At 34.2% G+C, this 19,389-nt stretch overlaps 2 protein-coding genes across 5 annotated transcripts; one reads left to right on the forward strand and one right to left on the reverse strand.

Annotated features, from left to right (window-relative positions):
• Window positions 1-1,422: 1,422 nt before the first annotated feature.
• LOC106623315 (xylulose kinase) lies at window positions 1,423-12,715 on the forward strand. Of its 2 annotated transcripts, none has more exons than XM_014242778.3 (7): window positions 1,423-1,723; window positions 3,986-4,107; window positions 4,163-4,274; window positions 5,404-6,119; window positions 7,929-8,150; window positions 11,961-12,150; window positions 12,224-12,715. In XM_014242778.3, exons 1-7 carry the CDS (start codon window positions 1,661-1,663, stop codon window positions 12,491-12,493), a joined length of 1,695 nt encoding a protein of 564 aa, XP_014098253.2. In that variant the 5' UTR covers window positions 1,423-1,660; the 3' UTR covers window positions 12,494-12,715. The 2 variants fall into 2 exon arrangements, with proteins under 2 accessions (XP_014098253.2, XP_036229672.2); XM_036373779.2 differs by lacking the exon at window positions 1,423-1,723 and adding an exon at window positions 3,885-3,904.
• Window positions 12,716-14,335: 1,620 nt separating this feature from the next.
• Window positions 14,336-18,851, reverse strand: Sf3a1 (splicing factor 3a subunit 1). 3 transcript variants are annotated; one of them, XM_014243256.3, is made up of 9 exons: window positions 18,552-18,851; window positions 18,295-18,459; window positions 18,049-18,226; window positions 17,668-17,993; window positions 16,770-17,611; window positions 16,449-16,713; window positions 16,202-16,377; window positions 15,568-15,741; window positions 14,336-14,607 (listed from the first exon to the last, which is right to left on the reverse strand). In XM_014243256.3, the coding sequence occupies exons 1-9, from the start codon at window positions 18,667-18,669 to the stop codon at window positions 14,506-14,508; spliced, it is 2,346 nt and encodes a 781-aa protein (XP_014098731.1). In that variant the 5' UTR covers window positions 18,670-18,851; the 3' UTR covers window positions 14,336-14,505. The 3 variants fall into 3 exon arrangements, with proteins under 3 accessions (XP_014098731.1, XP_014098718.1, XP_014098725.1); XM_014243243.3 differs by having other exon boundaries at window positions 16,202-16,398; XM_014243250.3 differs by having other exon boundaries at window positions 16,202-16,395; window positions 18,552-18,850.
• Window positions 18,852-19,389: the final 538 nt, after the last annotated feature.

Raw genomic sequence — 19,389 nt, forward strand, 5'->3', positions numbered from 1 at the left:
ACATAGTTAACGATAAATTCCCGACAAGTCACAACTACAGAAATTTGATTGCATTGAGAGATTCTAAGCCAAAAAAATCTAACAAATACACCCAGAACACACTACGCCACTCTAAATATGATTCAGAGCTATTTTTACAATATTTGATTTAACACAAATGTATAGAAAAAATTTAGTGATGTGTTAGTTGATATTAGAGTAAACAATATAAGAAATTACATACTTAAAATATTTAAAATTATGAACTACAAACACAATATCTTAAAAACTATAGTTCAGCAAATACACATTTTATCCCCGAATGGGGGATGCCTTGTAACTATGGCATCCCAGGCGTACGTTCACAATAAAACCTCTATGAGTTAGGGTGGCAATTTATAAATATTTTTAATTTTTGTTATAAAATGATATTTAATGCTGTTTACAAAATATGATATTATACCATTTTGATATTGGTAAATATGCGGTATATTTTTAAGCATTTTAATTAACATATTTATGGACAAACTTGAAATTCAATTTTACTATGAGTGGACCGGAAGAATTAACTATTGTAAAAGAATTTAGTATTACAAAAACTCTTATAACATGAACAAGATGACAATACAATATCAACAAAGGACGAGTGGTAAGTTAGTAGAAGACGGTGGGGGACGTATGGGAGGGAGCCAAGCTCAAAGCGGTTGGCAAATCGGATCTCCTGATGCGGCTTCGTGCTCTTGTCTCGATTCCAGCCAAACCCTTCACCGCGGAAGTACTCGAGGAGTTGTTACGTTATTGCAATCCTTCCCTCCCACGCAGTGAGCACGAGGGGTAGATAGTCAGTTGATGGATGCGTCTTCCAGCACATGCCAGGATGTGATGTCCAGCTCACAAGGGTGTCCTCCGTCGCTCTCTTGCTTCGTCTAGGAAGGGACGAAGCAGACGTTTTCCTTATCCAAGAGCCGTGGCTAAACAGAAATAGAATCTCTGGATTAAGGACAAAGAGCCACAAGCTCCTGGCGGCGACTAATATAGATAGAACCAGAGCTCGTCGCTGCTAGGCTGGAAAACAGTGACGGGAATCTCTGGTTTGTCTCGGCTTACATGCCGAATTACTCTGAGGGAGAGTTCTGGCAGAGGGCAAACGAAGAAGAGCAGGAGTATCTATAATAATAAAATAAAAATAATCATTTCTTTATTTCTTCTATAACAACTTCTATGTTTTCTTCTTAAATATCTCGAACGTTCGCGGACGCCATTATTTAAATTTTTTTATCAATGTAATGAATGCTTAGAGAAATATGCTGTTATTAATTCTAATTTTATAAACTGTCAGTTGAGTGGCAAGAATTATTTCCTTTGGTGAAATAATTGTGGATAGTGGAACTTAGATAATTTCTTATCGATGTTTGACATTCGTTTGATACTGGCAACGGCTGATATTTACTATTTAGGTTGCAGATTAAAAAGTTTATGGTTAAATATAAGTACTTTGTATGAAAGTGAAGACGGCGAATTTATAGTTGACTAAAAATATTAAGGCGACCGAAAATAATTTTGTTCTGTTTACAGTTGACGAGGCGATTAAAAGTTTTTTAAAGATTTCTCCCCATTCCTAATACTTTAATACTGTAAAATCCATGAGTTATTACAATTGGTCTTCATATACTTCTTTGAAATGGCTCCTAAAGCTGATGACGATAAAGGCACTTATTTAGGTTTTGATTTAAGCACACAAAAGGTAAGATATTAGAGAATTTATTTACTGAACTTGTACAATGAAATAAGAAATTTGAAATTGTATAACATTTTAAACGCGTTAAATACTCTATAAGATAGAAAACATAAAAAATAGTATTTATCGTCTTATTTTAATGTCATGCATCCCATGTATTTCCAGAAATTTTGTATTAAGTTCGGTTTCCCGGTTAGATTCCATTATAACATTTTTATTGGCACTATCAGATCAGATAATGGATATACTTGTATGTGGGTTTCGATATTTAATAATAACGAGTTACTTTGCTTCTTTACTACTTTAAGTTAAATTACTTCTCAAATATAATTTTCTCACAATTTGAATACTGCGGAAACTCTCCAAAATTAATTTAGATATAGTAGATAACAAAGAAATATGTTACATATTCATTCAAAAACAATAAGTAATATGGTGTAAATTGTATCCCGGAATTTGCTTGCTTGCTCAAATCGAGTTCGGTAAATGTGTAGTTTAGGTCCCCCAATGAAGGAGGCCCCGAAAATTATAATATTTTTGAAGTGCGGCTGAAGTTTGCCAGTTCGAAAAGGTGTTCGACGTGAATGAAATATGAACACCTCGGTTTTGTCCAAAGTGTGAAATTTTTTGAATTTTTGTAAAAATTCATTTTTAAGAAAGTCAAAAAATATAGAATTATTGAAAATAAAGGACTTTCCTCTCACGGATTTGTAATCTTCGCGTCAAAATAAGATGATTTAAAAAAAAAATTTAAGTTTCGGGGTTTTCTTTGTTGGGGGACCTAAACTATACAATTACCGCGAGTTTTTGAAAAAGTAAAAGAATATAATAATACATATGTTAATAAGATACCAAATAATAATTGAATCATGAATGTTGAATTCTTTCGCAACATGTTGCAACAGAGTATAGTTTTGCTCACCAAAAGGTTTGCATCACCTAAAACTAATCGAGATAGATATAGATTTCTACATACATATATTTCTTCTAATATTTGGTGATAATCGGTGGATAGGTATATTTTCACAGTCATCATGTTAAACTTATAACAAAATATATCAGACAACAATGTAAAAATGTATGTTTAATATTGAAAATATTATATACAAGACAATATAATAACATAATTTTTAAAGTTGTTAATATTAATTATTTTTAAGGAAAACATGTATAATAATATCGATATAATAAAAAAAAATGTTGTTCACTGTCCAAAAACGATTTCTTTTCATACTCCTCAATACAATAAAATCAATTATAAGCGTATACAAAAAACACAAGAACGATTTCGCATAATTTGAGTAAATTTAGTTTACAAATTGCTCTAATTAACTTCACTGTATATAACTGAGGCAGCAGTTTATACTTCTAATTAAAAAAATATATAAAGAAATCTCAAACGAGTACACTATTTAACTTTGCGAGAGTATAAAATATTCGTTTACTTCCGAATTTAGCCCTTCCTTACTTGTTCAAATTATTTCTATTATTCTATAGATAACAGACTTCAAAGTTCTGAACTAATGATATATATTTAAAACCGAGCGCTCTTGCAACCATTCAAAGAGAAAAGGAATGCTGAAATGGTAGTAGCGAGCTGTTACGAACAAGAATAGTGGTACGGTCCTTTCGTCGTCCCCTCGGAGAGTCTGTGTATGAACCGGGATTTGCTCAGTTTGCGTAAAAATTATGCGAAAAAAAGGCCTTGTGTAGTGGTAACTGGGCGCCTTTGTAGATAGTTAAAACATGTTCATTTACTAATACTTCATACATATTTATGTTTTTATTTCTTTATCTTCATTTAATGAAATTTACTTTTAAATAAACGCTTCACAAATTTCGTCTTTTTTTTAATGTCAAATAGTTCAGAGAGAAATGATAAGATTATTGCGTCAATTGATTATATGGCTCGATCACTATTAAAAACATAAAAACAAATACTCCCTATATAATACTTAAGTCGTAATTTGATGCAGATTTATTATGCCTTTCCGGGTCCGTTCCAGTAACTTAGACTTGTCCGCTAAATCGTTGAGTTAGATATAGATATATGTATGTATATTCGTATGTATTTTAGACTCGGCTTTAGAGTTCATATCCCGGAAACAATATACAAAGTTCAGTTAATTAAATAAATAATTTGACGGCTTAAGTTGCAACATCATTAGAATATTGATTTTTTTTATGGTATGTGTAATAAATATGTAAAAATACCATAAATGCGTATACATACAAGTATGTATTCTTATCCATGTTTTTATATTCCAGCTCAAAGCAGTCCAGTTGTCTTCCAAATTAGAGGTTAATGCATCTGCGGAAGTAAAGTTTGACTCTGACTTGCCTGAATTTCGTACTAATGGTGGTGCTAATTTCGGATCAAGAAATCATGAGTAAGAAATGATGACACAAACTATTTAATTATTCTATTTAATTTTTCTTTTGAAGGGTTTTTGTACAACCTGTTATGTGGGTCAAAGCAATCGATATTGTGTTGGATCGTTTGGTGATGCAAGGTGCTGATCTTGGTACTGTGAAAGCGATAGGTGGCTCTGCCCAGGTACATACAGGTCTAATCTCATTTCTAGAATGAACATGTGCTGTGCATGTGATGATGTATTTTAATTTTGTTATAAGTAATGCTGGTATACTCAATTACAACCACGCCTAATTTCAATTCAAATTAGAAACTTTTATATAGAGCAAAAGGTATCAGAACTGAACCGTTAATTTTTAAACTAGAAAACAAGAGCATTTTTAATACGCTTTTATTAGCTTGGGTTGTATGTATGTAATGGAATCTTAGAGCTTAATTTTCACCGGTTTCCAGAAGTCTGATCAATTTGAATAACATTGCTGTCACCATTTATTTTGGTTTTATATAAATTATAATTTATTTTAAATCTTTTGTTTTCAAAATACAAGGAAAATAAAAAAATTGTTATTCATTTGCCATTTGAACCATTCACAATAGTAAAATGGAGGTAAAATATGCAAAACAAATCTTGGCAGCATTAAATATATAGAAGTTATACCACTTTAATGAGGTATCCGAATACTCTCTTGCTTTAATTAAACTCGATAACTTTGGTGTTGCTTTCACATGTAAATTTTTTGACAAGAGAGCAGAGAAATTACCAATCGTAGTCAGCTATAATCAATTTGCTAAACGACCATAAGAAGTAAGTTCCATTTGACTTTGCGGGAGTATAAAATGTTCGGTTACATCCGAACTTAGCCCTTCCTAACTTGTTTAATATAAAGTTTTCCTCAAATGTGAGGGTTCTTTCTCAGCTTTGATCCTTGCAAGTTGCTAGAGTATAAAAGTATAAAATATATATACATACAATACATATATATACAAGTGTGTATATGTAAGTAGCTATAGCTGGAAATTTTGGAGTATATTTGCATAACCGGTATTCCATTGGATGTACTTTTAATCTAACTATTTTTCGATTCTATATAGAACAGATGTAACAAATTCATACAGATCTATTTTAGTGTTATTATGTTGTTATCACTAACGCAGATCACTGTAATACAACAATTACTGACTCTTATGAACGGATTCCAGCATTCCCCTCTCAATTTGACAAAGAAAATCAAAAAATTGTGTGTTTGTGTTTAATTTATGTGGATTATGTTTATTTCTTATGAACTAAATTTATTTATTTTAATTTTAACAGCAACATGGTTCTTTATATTGGTCTCGCCATGGTGTACAAACTTTAAAGAACTTGGATCCCGATAAGTTCCTTCATATTCAAATAGATGATTCCGCTTTTACGGTGAATCGTACTCCCATTTGGATGGATGGTACAACAGAGAAGCAATGCATAGAAATGGAAACTGCAATTGGTGGACGTATGGAGATGGTTAACATCACAGGATCAAAGTGTTATGCTCGGTTTACAGGTCCACAAATTCGAAAAATTTACCAAGAGCGTTCGCATGCATATGAAGAGACCCAACGAATTTCTTTGGTTAGCAGCTTTTTATCTTCAGTGTTTCTGGGCGATATTGCACCTATAGACTATGGGGATGCATCGGGAATGAATCTTTTTGATATTAAAGCAAAAAATTGGTCGAAACCATGTTTGAACTCCTGTGCTCCTGACCTGGAAGAGCGGTTAGGTGAACCAGTTCCCACCAGCGCAATAATTGGCAATGTTTCTGATTTTTTCGTGCAACGGTTTGGGTTTCTTGCTGAATGTAAAGTTACAGCTTTTACTGGTGATAATTTATCGGCGTTATCTGGAATGGTAACTGAGCAGGACAGTTTAGTCATGTCTTTGGGAACAAGTGATACATTAATGATGAATTTAAAAGTGCAGCCTCATCTTGAAGAAGGACATGTGCTATGTCACCCAACTGAAATGGATCAATTTATGGGTTTATTATGGTACGTTTTTACAATACGTGCATCATGACACACTCGGTCGCAATGTAATATGAAACAAGAAAAAACGTTAACTTCGGTTTACAAGAACCTGATTCCAATCTCATTTTTGAAGATACCTTGTCAAATGAAAGAGTTTTCCATACAAGCACTTTATTCCGATTGTTCAGTGTGTATGGAATCTATAAACTATAGTGATCCGATCTAAACAATTTCCAAGGAAATTACATTGTTGGCTAAGAAAATATGTCATTCCAAATTTCGTGAAGATATTAGATCAAATAAAAAAGTTTCCCATACAAAGACTTGCTTCCGATTGTTCACTTTGTATGACAGCCATTAGCTATGGTGGTCCGATATCGGCCGTTCCGACAAATGAGCAGCTTCTTAGTGAGGAAAGGACAAGGTCAGATCGATAGCTTAAAAACTGAGGGACTAGTTCGCGTATATACAGACAGACGGACATGGCTAAATCAACTCAGCTCATCATGCTGATCTATTATGTATATATTTCATATGGTCTCCGATGTTTCCTTCTGGGTGTTCTTCGTGGCTAACTTACTGAACCCTGTTCAGGGTATGAAAAGTTGATAGAAAAGCCTGCAATACTATCACAAAATATCAGTCCAAGCAACTGGTTTCTTTTGTTAAAGTTTCCCTTGATCGAATAGGAATTATAAGATATTCCTGTCTTCAATTACTTTTCGAGATTCCTTTTTTTGATAAGCAAGTCATTGGCGCTATACTTGCTATGTTTGACAACTCTGTCAAGTAGAAAATTATTCAGGGGTGTTGTGGAATCCAAGACAGATTTGCGTAGTTATCAAGAACCAATATTCGAATCCGCTATTTACTAATGTGACAAAATTGCAAATAAATAAATTTGGAAGCGTTTATTAATTTTTAAATACTGAAAAAAGTCTACTAAAGTTTACAATGAATTCCCCTATTTTAGATTTTATTTTATTGGAAGAAAAAAGCAACGAAAAAATTAAAAAGAATATATTAAGAGATCATGTAATCCACTTGATGCCCCAGAGGAAATTTGGCTTGCATTTACTTGTATGTATATCACGTTATCGGCTGAATAAAGACACATTTGGGTGTTAAATTACGTTTATTACGTTTTGTAAATCCTCCAAAAATATCTGAATTTTTTCATTAACTCAATAATTGTGACATTTTGTGATTCATTCTTATGTTTTCTACTATAGAAATATAGATAAATTAAATCGTAACAATAACATAAATTAATTTCTTAACTTACTAGTTACTAGCTTACTCTTGCTTTGTTTATGATAACAAAACCGATAAAATTTCTATTTCGAACGTTGAATTCATGACACCTACTACATTTCTATTTATCGGTTTCAATTCTGTTTCCGAAAACTATCAGATTCTACAAGACCCCTGATTGTTATATTTGTGTAATCAATTAAAGCATTAAAACTGCATTAGATGACTGCTTCCTATATAACACCATTTTAACTACATTCAAAAATAATTAATAGTTTCGTATCGAAAATAGTCGGATAGGTGGGAAATCGACCGACATCACATAATTTTTTTTTTTGCCAATTTAGAAGGTGCCAATTACTTTATTATATAATATCTTCATTATTGCCACCGTTATGTACCGGTTAGACGGTCTGTGTTCCATCCCAACTCCCGACTAGCAGCAAAACATTTTTCTAATATCGGGCGACTCTGTACAAGAGGGTATTGTTACTCAAATTATTTTTTTGTTAATTAGAGTAACGACTACCATACAAATCAATGAGCTTATTTAATTTTTCTTTTTGTTGTTGTTAGTTTTCGAAACGGATCTCTGGTACGTGATTATTTTAATAAAACTGAGGTCAACAGTGACTGGAAGAAGTTTAATGAATTACTTGATTCCACACCACGTGGAAATTACGGCAATATGGCTTTACATTTTCATTCTATTGAAATAATACCTAACATTCAAGGAGTTTTGCGCTGGACTAGAAGTAGTTCGGGGGAAACTTCTGAGACAGCGAAAGGTGTGCAAAAGTAAGTTATAATCTAAACATTTACGAGTATATAATCTAAAACAATTTTTAAAAGCACGTAAGCAATTCTGATGAGCAAAGTTGACGCAAATAAAATCTGTATATGTTTATAAATTACAAACGTTTTTTGTTGCTTTGCAATATTAATAAATGCAACATGTTGTCACAGAGTATAATAGTTTTGTTTCCATAACGGTTGTTTGTATTACCTTAAACTAATCGAGTTAGATATAGATTATATATATGTAATGAGCAAGATAACGAAAAGGGGTCGGAATATCTGTTTCCTCGTTCGTTCGTCCGTCCATCTGCTATTGCAATCGGTAACTTAATTAAAAATGTAGATATTTTAATGAAACTTGGTATTGCAAATGTGGGAATCGGAATCGGTTCACACAATATAAGTGAAACCGGGTAATAACACTGCTCCGATTACGTTGAAAACTACCAAAAGTCCGATAACTCACTATAGAAACATGAAGCTTAAAATTTGAAAATAATAGAAGGGTTCAGGGTTAAATACATGTGAAATTTCATACCTCAGCGACTACTCGATCAATTTCAACCAAGTTTGTTATATAACACTTTATTTGCATTTTTATTTTACAGTGTGAAAATTGGCGAAATTAAAACCGTTCCTACTTCACATATAAAATAATGTTAAATTCCATCTGTTTGAATATTTTCATGTTTTGTTAACACTTTTTATAAAACATGTAAGGAAGGCCAAGTTCGTAACCACATTTTATACTCTTACAAACTTTATATTAAACAAGTAAGCAATGACTAAGTTCCGATATATTCATTGGTGCTTGAGGGACGGACGGACAGACAGATAGTCACTCGGAATTTAACTCGTCATCCTGATCATTTATATGTACATAACTCCATATATATTTCAATTAGTTTTAGGTGATACAAACAACTGTTACTATTATACTTTGTAGCAACATGTTGCAAGAGTATACAAACTAAAAAACACGCTTTTAAAGCACATCAAACTAAAAAGGGAAGAATAGTTCTTAACATAAACTAATAGTAATATTGATCGAAAAATACTCGTATTATGTGCGGAAGGCGTCGGGTGCTTTGTGCCATATTTTACGTACCATATATCGAGCATACCAGAATTTGCTGCTCTCAACGCATTTACAAAATATCAAATCTGCCAAAAAAGATTTTTTCTCAATCCGTAAAAAATTTACTTTTGTTTTAATAATAAGTATCCTATGTATATGTGTACAAAGTTTCATAATGATCGGTTAAGGGGTTTCGGCGTGAAAACGTAACAAACAAACTTACATTTACTTTTATAATATTAGTATGGATTTTCAAATTACGTACTTACGTAAATAACAACAAAAAATATTTTTCATTCATATATCTCATGTAAAATATGAATACGAGTAGAAATCTTATTTATATTTACAATATATGCCCTACCATCATATACACAATTTGCTGATTGAAATTTTCTGTTGGCGAACATCGTTTTTTACATATGCTGTATTATATTATATTAAGTTAGAAATTCTTACTATGAGGCCAAAAATGTAACCCAAGGTGTAAAAAAATGCCCTAAAAATGCTTTACATTTACAAAAAATGTCGCGACAGCATAAGTATGTCTCAAATAGTTATATTTACGTTACAATAAGTATTTTTTTTATTAGTATTTAATTAAATATATGTTCATATGAATGCAAACGATAAAGAAATAATTATTAAAATAATAAATATTGACATAACATGTACATAAAAAAATGCCGACAGCAAATCAATGCTTGTACGACTTCATAATGGTCCAATATACATACATAAATCATTTAAATAAATGTTTCGACATATAATATTTTTAAAATCATAAGTATAAACTTAATGATGAACTTAAAATAAAATAACTAAAATCATTATATATATGCTATATTGGAGACAGAGAAAGGGAGGGCTGATTGGATTTATTTTATAAATATATTACTCACACACTGAACGACATATTCGTTATAGGGCTTGTTAGAAAACGAAAATGTGAGTGGGGGTAATTCGTATATACGGTATAAGCCCAACTGGAAGTTGTATATTAGGTATATGAGGCTTAAGGGATGTATTGAACCGATTTTTATCTATTTTCAATACCACATACTATTAACATGCCACATATTAATAATATGCTGAGTTTCATTAATGTACTTCACTTACCATCACCAAAGTGGATATTAGTTTTTTTTGACACCAGGACAAGTTTTCACCCGATTTTCTCAATTTTTGACACAAAGATACATTGTTAAATATAAGTAAAACACGCTTCTCGTTTTCACTAAGATAACTCACATATTGGCCGATATATGCGGTATAAAGTAAACTGGAAATGTGAAAATCTTTGTGTAAGATATATGGCGTATAAAAGAAGCCTTCATCCTTACTATACTCTTATAAGAAAATGATTTCCTTCAAATTCTCATAGATTGGTCGACATTTTCGATAAAATGTTCGCTGTAACAACTGGGGTCCACATATTCTGTGTCTGGGGATTGAATAGGTGTAGTGAGATTTTGACAATTTTTGATCATAAAGTGGCCCACTTTAGGCGCACTATTCGTGCAAAGTTTAATGCCGAGACATTCATTGATGCTTGCTTTGCATACTGGAAAGTGAATGACTCCGATGGAATTTAAAATTGTGTTATATGGGAATTAGGCGTGGTTGTAGTCAGATTTCGCCCTGGAACATATTAATGTCAAGATAATAATACATACCAAATTTGGTCGATATCGGTCAAGTAGCTCCTGAGATACGGGTTTTAACTTAATGTGGGCGGTGCCACGCTCATCGTCCAATTTTGACACCGGTTCCTATAAAGCCATCTCATATCATCTCGGTTGTAAAATTTAATTAAATTTTGGTGCATTTATTTATTGATTTATGGCGCTTTTCGTAATTTTAACTAGTACAGTTATATGGGGAGCGTGCGGGGTTATCATCTAAGTACAGCCATTATTGCAGTGTCGGTAGTGGTGCTTAAGGGGTTTGAAATGAGCTTGAATATAGTGCTTAGTTATGGCATTTCATAGGCTTTCGTTTAATTGCGTTTTCTTGGCGTGGCAGTGGTCCGATTATGCTTTATTTTCACCAAGACGTGTATCAAGTTTCATTACGATATCTCAATTTTTACTTAAGTTACAGCTTGCAGAGACAGACAGACGGACGGACTGTCAATCGGAATTCAACTCGTCTCGTCATCTTGAACATTTATATATATATAACCCTATATCTATCTTGATTAGCGTTAGGTGATACAAAAAACCGTTAGGTGAATGAAACTTATACTCTGTAGCAACATGTTGCAAGAGTATAAAAATTTACAATATGCTATGTGATCGGTTCCCATCATTAAAAAGTTCAGAATGTTAACAACTGGACAGAACTAACCTTTACAGATTCCTCTCTGCTTAAAATAAAAACAATGTTAATATTTCAGGTGAATTCCCCCGTTGAAATTTTTCAGATGTTCGCTTTGAACCAGCACTTTCTCTTTGTTATAAGTTCTCTGATCTTAGTTTATTTCTGATAGCAAAACCGACCAAATTGGTTTCCACTACAACGAAACCTACAACTTATTATTGGTTTCCAACAGGCCTTAGTGTTTTGTATTCTTCGAGCATCGCTCATCATTATAGCTTGAATATGCTATTTATTCCGTCGGCTACGCTTCCCCTTGCCTCGCATCAATAAATTTGTACAGAATTTTAAATTAACTAAGTTAGTTATATACATACTTGTTATTCAGCAAATACAAATGTATTTTGTTTCAGATTTTTATCGCCTCAAACTGAAATTCGTGCCTTGATTGAGGGACAGATGTTGCACAAACGAGCTGTAGCTGCAAACATGGGCTTTCATTTCGGCATTGATACAAAAATAATAGCTACTGGTGGTGCTTCGGTAAATAAATCGATTTTACAAGTTGTTTCGGATGTTTTCAATGCTCCAGTTTTTGTGCAGGTCAAGAATGAAATGATGCGTCCTGTATTAATAAGTATATTTTTAAATTTAATATATTTTTTTCTTTACGCAGAATGAAAGTGAAGCGGCTTTATTTGGTGCGGCATACCGGGCAAAATATTCTCTTTACTTAAATTCAATTAAAGCATCCAATGATATACGCAACGGAAATATCAATATAGAGAATTCAACGTTGACACCGCTAAACTACCATGATTATATTATGCAATTTATTCCAAATCTTTTAAAATTAATTTGTGAACCCAGCAAAGATTGTGAACAAATCTATGCACCTATGTTAGAGCGCTATCGTAAAATGGCAATAGTTTTGGCACAAAATTGAACGTACTTCAATAGGTCTATATAAAACATTCCCATTGGTAATTATTTTAAATACCAAACAATATCTAAATTTACATAATTGTAATATTATAAAAATACTAATTGTTCCTTAAACAGTCTTTTATATTTTATATATTAATGTACAAGCATATTTTTTTATTCAAACGTCAAAATATACAAAGATAAAATGTTTTATACCAATTATAGTCAACAACTGCAGAAAGACTTTAAGCTCATTGTCAAGTCAACTCGACTTGTCCATACAGAGGTGTTGTAGAATCCGAGACAGATTTGCTCAGTTGTCAATATTGCAAACCAATTCTTTTTTTCAGTGGGGTCACAGGATCTGATTGGATTTTCGTCTTTTAGAACATATTTGTTCGAACATCAAACCAATAATATCTGAATTCATAACACGTAGTTTTTTTTTATCAGTTTCAATTCTGATTCCGAAAATTATCACTTTCTGCAACATCCCTGATAATTTGGGTTCCAGGTCACAGGAACATTTTCGGTAACGAAAAGGCAGACGAGTTGGCAAACCTAAGGGCCTCTTTAGACGAATCCGAGGCGAGGTCAATACCATACCCACTCGGAACGATCAAAAGAGAGCTTTATATGCATTTTAACAAATAGCTCAGAGCAGATGGAACTCAATAACAAAATTCCTGAAATACAAAAGAAATCAATATCTTGTCTAACTACTACGCTGATTCTAGGTCTCTCACTAGAGAGATTCCAGATTACCCTGTTTGACTCTCTTTTGAGGCCTCTGACCTCTCCTTTGTAGATCCATGGCTCCTGGATCGACAGTATGCAAAGGCCATCCGATGTGAACCTGCTCGCGATGACAGCCGAGGCCGACGCCGCGTGGTGCAGGTTCACCTGGGCAACTTCCCTGTATGGATCCACACTTCCTTCCACTACAGGATCGGTTCCATGAGGAACTGGTCCTCATCCTGACCGCCCTCCGTATCTGCCCCTCCACTGCCCGGGGTGGAGTGATGGCCTCCGGTCGCCTGTGCGCTGTTGCCCCTTGGCCGTTTGGAGTTAGGCGGCTCCTGTGGCGTCAGCTGCCCACTTTTGCGCTTCGCGGCTTGGGTGGTCGAAGGCGCTGCTTTTTCGCAATCCCGCCTTGCGGTCTGAGTTGCGTTTACTGGGCGTTGACTTCGATTTCCACTACTCCGTTTTCTGTTGGTCGCGGTATTGCCACCCTTTCGCTTCTCTGAGGCAGGGGAGGCACTGTTGTCCCTCATCCTGTGTCGCGCTAGCTCTATATGCTATGCTATATCTGTATGTGAATGTGTTTTAAATCATAACTATGCCCACTCTCCATATAACGGTCATTTTGAAAACTACTAACACTGCGATTGCTCACTAAATAAACACCATAGAAGAATTAAATTTCACGTCTTATATGAACGGAAAAGTTTCAAAGGAGCCTGTTGATACATTGGACGCTGGGCGTGAAATCCTATATCTCAGGAATTACTTGACCAATTTTAACTTAATTTGGTGTGTAATATTATCCAGACATCCCTACCTTACATCGGACTATAACTAAGCCTACTTCCCATATATAACAATTTTAAATTCATCCTGATGATTTAATTTTATTAAATTGATTGTATAAAATGTAGAATCTGATAGTTGTCGGAATCAGAATTGAAACCGATAAAAAAATGTAGTAGGTGTCATGAATTCAGATATTATTGGTTTGACGTTCGAAACGGAAATTGCATCGTTTTTGGGTGTAACAGAAACCAATTTTATAGGTTTTGTTATCAGAAACAAAGCAAGAGCATAGTCGCAGACAGATTTGAAAAGTAAGTTAAGAAATTAATTTATATTATTGTAAATCGTTACATCTTTATTTCTATGGAGCAAAACATTAAAATAAAACACAGAAAGTCATAATTATTGAGTTTATGAAAATAATCCAGAGATTTTAAGAGGATTTACAAAACGTTATTTAATTCCCTTGTCTGTTTTAAATATAAAATTTTAAGAAATTTATTTTTTACGTCCACCACGTTCTTTGATTTGTAGATGTATTGTGGCACCACTAAGTAGATTATAGAACGCCATAGTATTACTATCCTTGAAGAACATTCCCTGAAATGAAAATACACAAATATTTATAATAAGCAATCAATTTTATTGTCAAAAGGAAGTTCGATTGATTAATATCAATATTCTCATATTGAAATTAGATTTAACATCACATCACTAACAATTACTTTTTAGCTAGCACAGTTGGTTTCGGTGTAATTTTTTGTGCAACTACTTTTCAAATGTTGCAAGTTTTGCGTAACAGCTAGGACAGTGATGCTTTTTTGAATTTTAAATTTTGGCAGATAGGTTTGCTTTAAAAAAATTTGTAGTATTTAAATTTAACACGGTTGTCGCACTGTGGTGTTGTTTGCCGACGCCACTATAGGGATGTTTCGAGGCAAACTCCAGCAGCATGGGGCCACCATACCGGATGCCGGAACCCGTCGGGAAATGACAAGAGCGGTGCATTTGACTGATGTGATTTCCGACGTATGGCGGCCTGACCCACAGGGCAGACTGTACGACAACAGTCGTTTCTACGTAACCGGAACGGACCCGGATTTATTCCGGCCAAGGACTGTCAACTCGGCAGAATTCTGTCGCTACAACAACAACAACAACTGTACGAGGAACCAAGAGTTAACGAGTGGTTCTCGCACGAGGACTAGAGCGTAATGAAGGTTGGAGGGGGATTGATCAGACTGAGAGTCATGCTACCCAGTTGAGCTCCTTGGGGCCGTAGAGGTCCTTTGTTTGCGACTCGACTGGAGTGGCGGCGCAGTGTGGCGAACTAAATGCACCGCAGTAAAGGCTTGTGTCAGTTATGCGTTGGCAGCCTGGGGCCACATAACGTGTGGTCCACTCCCTGTGTGCCTTAAGGCTTGAACAGGTATAAATTACATTGCACTTTTTAGGTATCCTAGTTAATAGAACAGAACTATGGTTGCAACATTTAAGCTGGTAAAATGGATAATAAACTAAAAATGAATATGAGTATTCAGGATTCTGGACAGTACTAACCTCATATGAAATTTTCTGTTTAGCTGGGGGCATTCCAGTTTCATCTTGGATCTTCGCTTTTAAGTTAGAAACAGTATCTGCGAGCGATAATGAAAATGCTATAGTTTGTCCGTTTAATTTCCACTCCGACTTGTCAACTACGTTAGGAATTTGTATTTGAATAGTAATGGGGCTCTGCAAAAGAAATTTTTATTAATATGATTAAGAGATTTAAGAGCCCTGGAGACCATCAAATAATTAAGTCAAGCATTGCATATGCGTGAGTGAAGTCTTGCCCGCAAACGTTCAAACAAACACGTCAATAATCATTTTATCTCTCTTTTAATTACATTTTAGACTTTTGACTAAAAAAAGTTTTTTTTTCGTCCGCGCACTTGTTCATCTTTTAAATGTCACTATTCAAATGACAAATTCAAATATCAGAAATTTTTTTTATATTCATCAAACAGAGCCGACAACAAGTCGGTGTAGCGTACGTGTAGCCGATAAAAGCCGACGACACGAATACACTTAAAGCATTGATGGAATTATTTGATCGTCTCCAGGGCACTTCTGTATATATTATATTATTAAGTTAATCGATTTGGTAATAAAAAAAAATTTCATTGTAGTTATACGCTTTTTTTATAAATACCTTATGTTTTGATATGAACTCTTCTTCTGGAATCAGATTATCTTCTGATCGCATTTTTTTGTTCGGTGGCTCTTCATCTACTGAAATTAGTGGAAGGGACATCATTGTTTGATCCAGTACATTTGGTACTGATGACATTTGAGGGGGTCCACCAGATTGCATATTCATATAACTACCTACGGGGAATGGTGGAGCTGCTAATTTTACATTATTTTAAGAAATTTTATGAATTCGACAAATTCCATACCTAACATTGGGGGCGGTGGTCTCATTGGCATCATCATTATTGGTGCAGAAGGTGGCATGTTATGCGAAGATGACTGATTGTGCGTTTGTTGTTGCGGCAGTTGCTGTGATTGATGGTGGTGGTGAGAAACAGCATGATATCCAACTTGAGAATGACCTTTAATAGCTGCCTGATGTGACAGTGGTGGAGCTGACAATGTAGGTTTGTTGGTAACTGGTTTAGGTCCAATCTTTTCTTTTTCTTCATCTGGAAGAAGGCCTTTTACCTATATTTAAATTTTGTGTTATATAATTAGTTATTAAAAAAAATATATAAATATACTTTATGAATTTGATGGATCTGGTCTTCTAAAGTAATATTAGCTCGTGCCGCTCGCGTTGCTGCCTCCACGCTTGATGTATGCCCGTCCCAAGTGACACGATCATCCTTTTTTGTTTCCTCTTCACCCAATTTCTTTCCGATAACTGTCTCTTCATCGCCAACACCAAAAATATCAGTACGACGTTCTGCTAATTGTTTTAGACTAGCCTCAATAGCAGTACCAGCAGCATATACTGTATCTTGATTAATTTTTTCAACGGTGTGTTTATCACGCTGTTCAACCCAACGAGGATCCAACAAACCAATGCGCATATGTTCTGCCACCTTCGATGCCGGTATTTTTTCCCCTGTTATTGGAGAAATCAGATACTCATCTGCGGTTGCTGGTTTCTGTTGTTTTTGCTGAATAGCTTTCGGATCGTATTTCTTAACCACAACCTTATCGTGTGTTGGTGGTAGAAGAGGTGCTACTGGTGGCTGCATCTTTAAGTTAGATGGTGACTCTTCATCACTAGAGGCTTCATCCATGTCTTGAACTTGTGTATTATCTTTCTTTACGTTAGTTCCTTGTTGATTATATGTAGTGCTTTTCATTTGTATACCAGTCCGATTTTCCATTTGTGACAATTTAAGTCTGACTGTTTCCTCTTGGCTTTCCTCTTCTTCTGACTCAATTTGCATTTCTATATCTCCATCTTCTTCCAGCAATCGTTCTTCCATTAGTACTCGAGCACCTACTTCTTCTGGTGTTGTTGGTGGTGGAAAATTTCCTGTCTCAAAAGGTTGATAGTCCACTGTCTCAACCACTACGAAATCATGCCAATCGATTTGAGCGTAAGCCACTGACAAAAAGTTCTTTATAATATTATTAATAATAAATATATAGCGTGTATCTTACCTCTTTCTTTCTCAACTTTCTCCTCTTCACGTCGACGTTGAGCTTCTTGATGCTTTTGCCAGTTTGCCCTGTATTTTACTTGTTCTAAAACTAAATTCATACTGGTGCGTCCTTCCGAACTCTCTACACGTAATTTATTTAATAGGTCTTTTGGTGGAATTAATATTTTTGTGTATTGCTCTAATAACTTTGTAAAATATTGAAACAATGAGTGTTGGGGTCGCAAAAAGTCAAATTGGAAATTACGTTGTTCACGATTCATGAGATTTGTCAAAAATTGACGACCATTTCGGGCTACAAATTGCGCTGTTAATTTAACAATGTCTCTGTAAAATACGTTATGAAAAAAAAAACAATTATTTAAGTTAGTTATATACTTACAAATCCAAAGCAGATATTGACGGAGGGTCTGCAATAAATTCAAAATCTGAGGGAGGGTCTTTTGGTACAAATTGTTGCTCAGCTACTTGTTTTAGAAGTTCCTGTTGCTTTTGCTGTGCAGCACTTGTAACAGATAATTGTTTAACACTAGTAACAACACTTGGGCCGCCCGATGCATCTGTTTTTAAGAAGGTTTCATACAGAATTAAGAAGTTTGTATATTGTTTAAGTACTTTTAATTCTTACCTTTTCCCTCCCTATATTCATTTACTTTGTGCCTATAATATGCATTGTAAGGATCCCCTGTACTCAAAAAATTAAATTTGGCATTGCCCAATTCATTTTGTCTGATACGCGCTTCAAATTCAGGTCCATTTCGAGCTACAAAGCTAGCAGTTTTATCAACAATATCTATGAAAAATAATTTTCATGGTTAAGGAAAATTAATATGTATACGAGTATGTAAGTTAGATTTAATAATACGACATATGTTAAAAGGATACTCCTCACTTCCGGCGGAGGATATATTATCCCAATTATGGGTCCAGACATAGGTTTTGATTGATCGTCCCCCTGAATAGAGGGAATAATTCCACCATTTTCCACTTCCAACGATGGCATCTTATTTAAAACCTACTTTATATTTTGAAATAACTTGAATATTTCTGGTCAATAACTTTAATAAGATATAACGAAATCTATTAAAAATTACAATTAGTTTTTGTATTACAAATGTCAATTAAAATTCTTCCCTCTGGCTAACGCATTTTTAATAAACCAATGTATTTAGAGATGTGCGATAACAAAACTTAACGTTACCGCATCAATTGTGACGAACACGGATGATAGAACAAAATCGAATCGACGATAAATTGCAGAAGCACCGAGTTAGCGAATTCGTAGTTGCCAGAATGTTCTAGAAGACCTGTTTTCAGAGAATGCAAAATATAGAGAAGGTCCAACCAGACAATGTAAATATCTACCTTCTCTGCTCAATGTTGTAATAAACGCTCCTGTAACATGGATGAGAAGTCCATATATAAATAGAATCTCTAATTAAATTAAAAAAAAAAAATAGCTGTAAGTACAACCGTTCTCGCGCTTTGCTAGAAAAAACGACTCTCAAAATATATATATTAGTAAAAAAAAAAAAAATAAATATATGTATTTATGTGTGCATATAAATAAGATGTAGGAATGCAAATAAATAGATGAGTCGGGTTGTGGGTCAATGATGTTCATACAAGCGATAAACATGTTTATGTTTCTAGGTACATGTGTATGTAGTATCAATGCCCTAGTAGATGCGAAACCTTATCATCAATGATTTAAATACATACA

The sequence above is a fragment of the Bactrocera oleae genome, chromosome 2 (genome assembly GCF_042242935.1).
Source record: "Bactrocera oleae isolate idBacOlea1 chromosome 2, idBacOlea1, whole genome shotgun sequence".
NCBI classification, from domain to species: Eukaryota; Metazoa; Arthropoda; class Insecta; order Diptera; family Tephritidae; genus Bactrocera; species Bactrocera oleae.

Excerpts from the sequence above, each read along its gene's own strand:
- LOC106623315 (XM_014242778.3), top strand. The coding sequence starts at position 1,661 with ATGGCTCCTAAAGCTGATGACGATAAAGGCACTTATTTAGGTTTTGAT. Across the intron at positions 1,724-3,985 it reads TTGATTTAAGCACACAAAAG|CTCAAAGCAGTCCAGTTGTC; the intron begins GTAAGATATTAG and ends TTTATATTCCAG. Across the intron at positions 4,275-5,403 it reads CGATAGGTGGCTCTGCCCAG|CAACATGGTTCTTTATATTG; the intron begins GTACATACAGGT and ends TAATTTTAACAG.
- Sf3a1 (XM_014243243.3), bottom strand. The coding sequence starts at position 18,669 with ATGCCATCGTTGGAAGTGGAAAATGGTGGAATTATTCCCTCTATTCAG. Across the intron at positions 18,460-18,551 it reads TCCTCCGCCGGAAGTGAGGA|ATATTGTTGATAAAACTGCT; the intron begins GTATCCTTTTAA and ends TATTTTTCATAG. Across the intron at positions 14,608-15,567 it reads AACAGAAAATTTCATATGAG|GGAATGTTCTTCAAGGATAG; the intron begins GTTAGTACTGTC and ends TTTTCATTTCAG.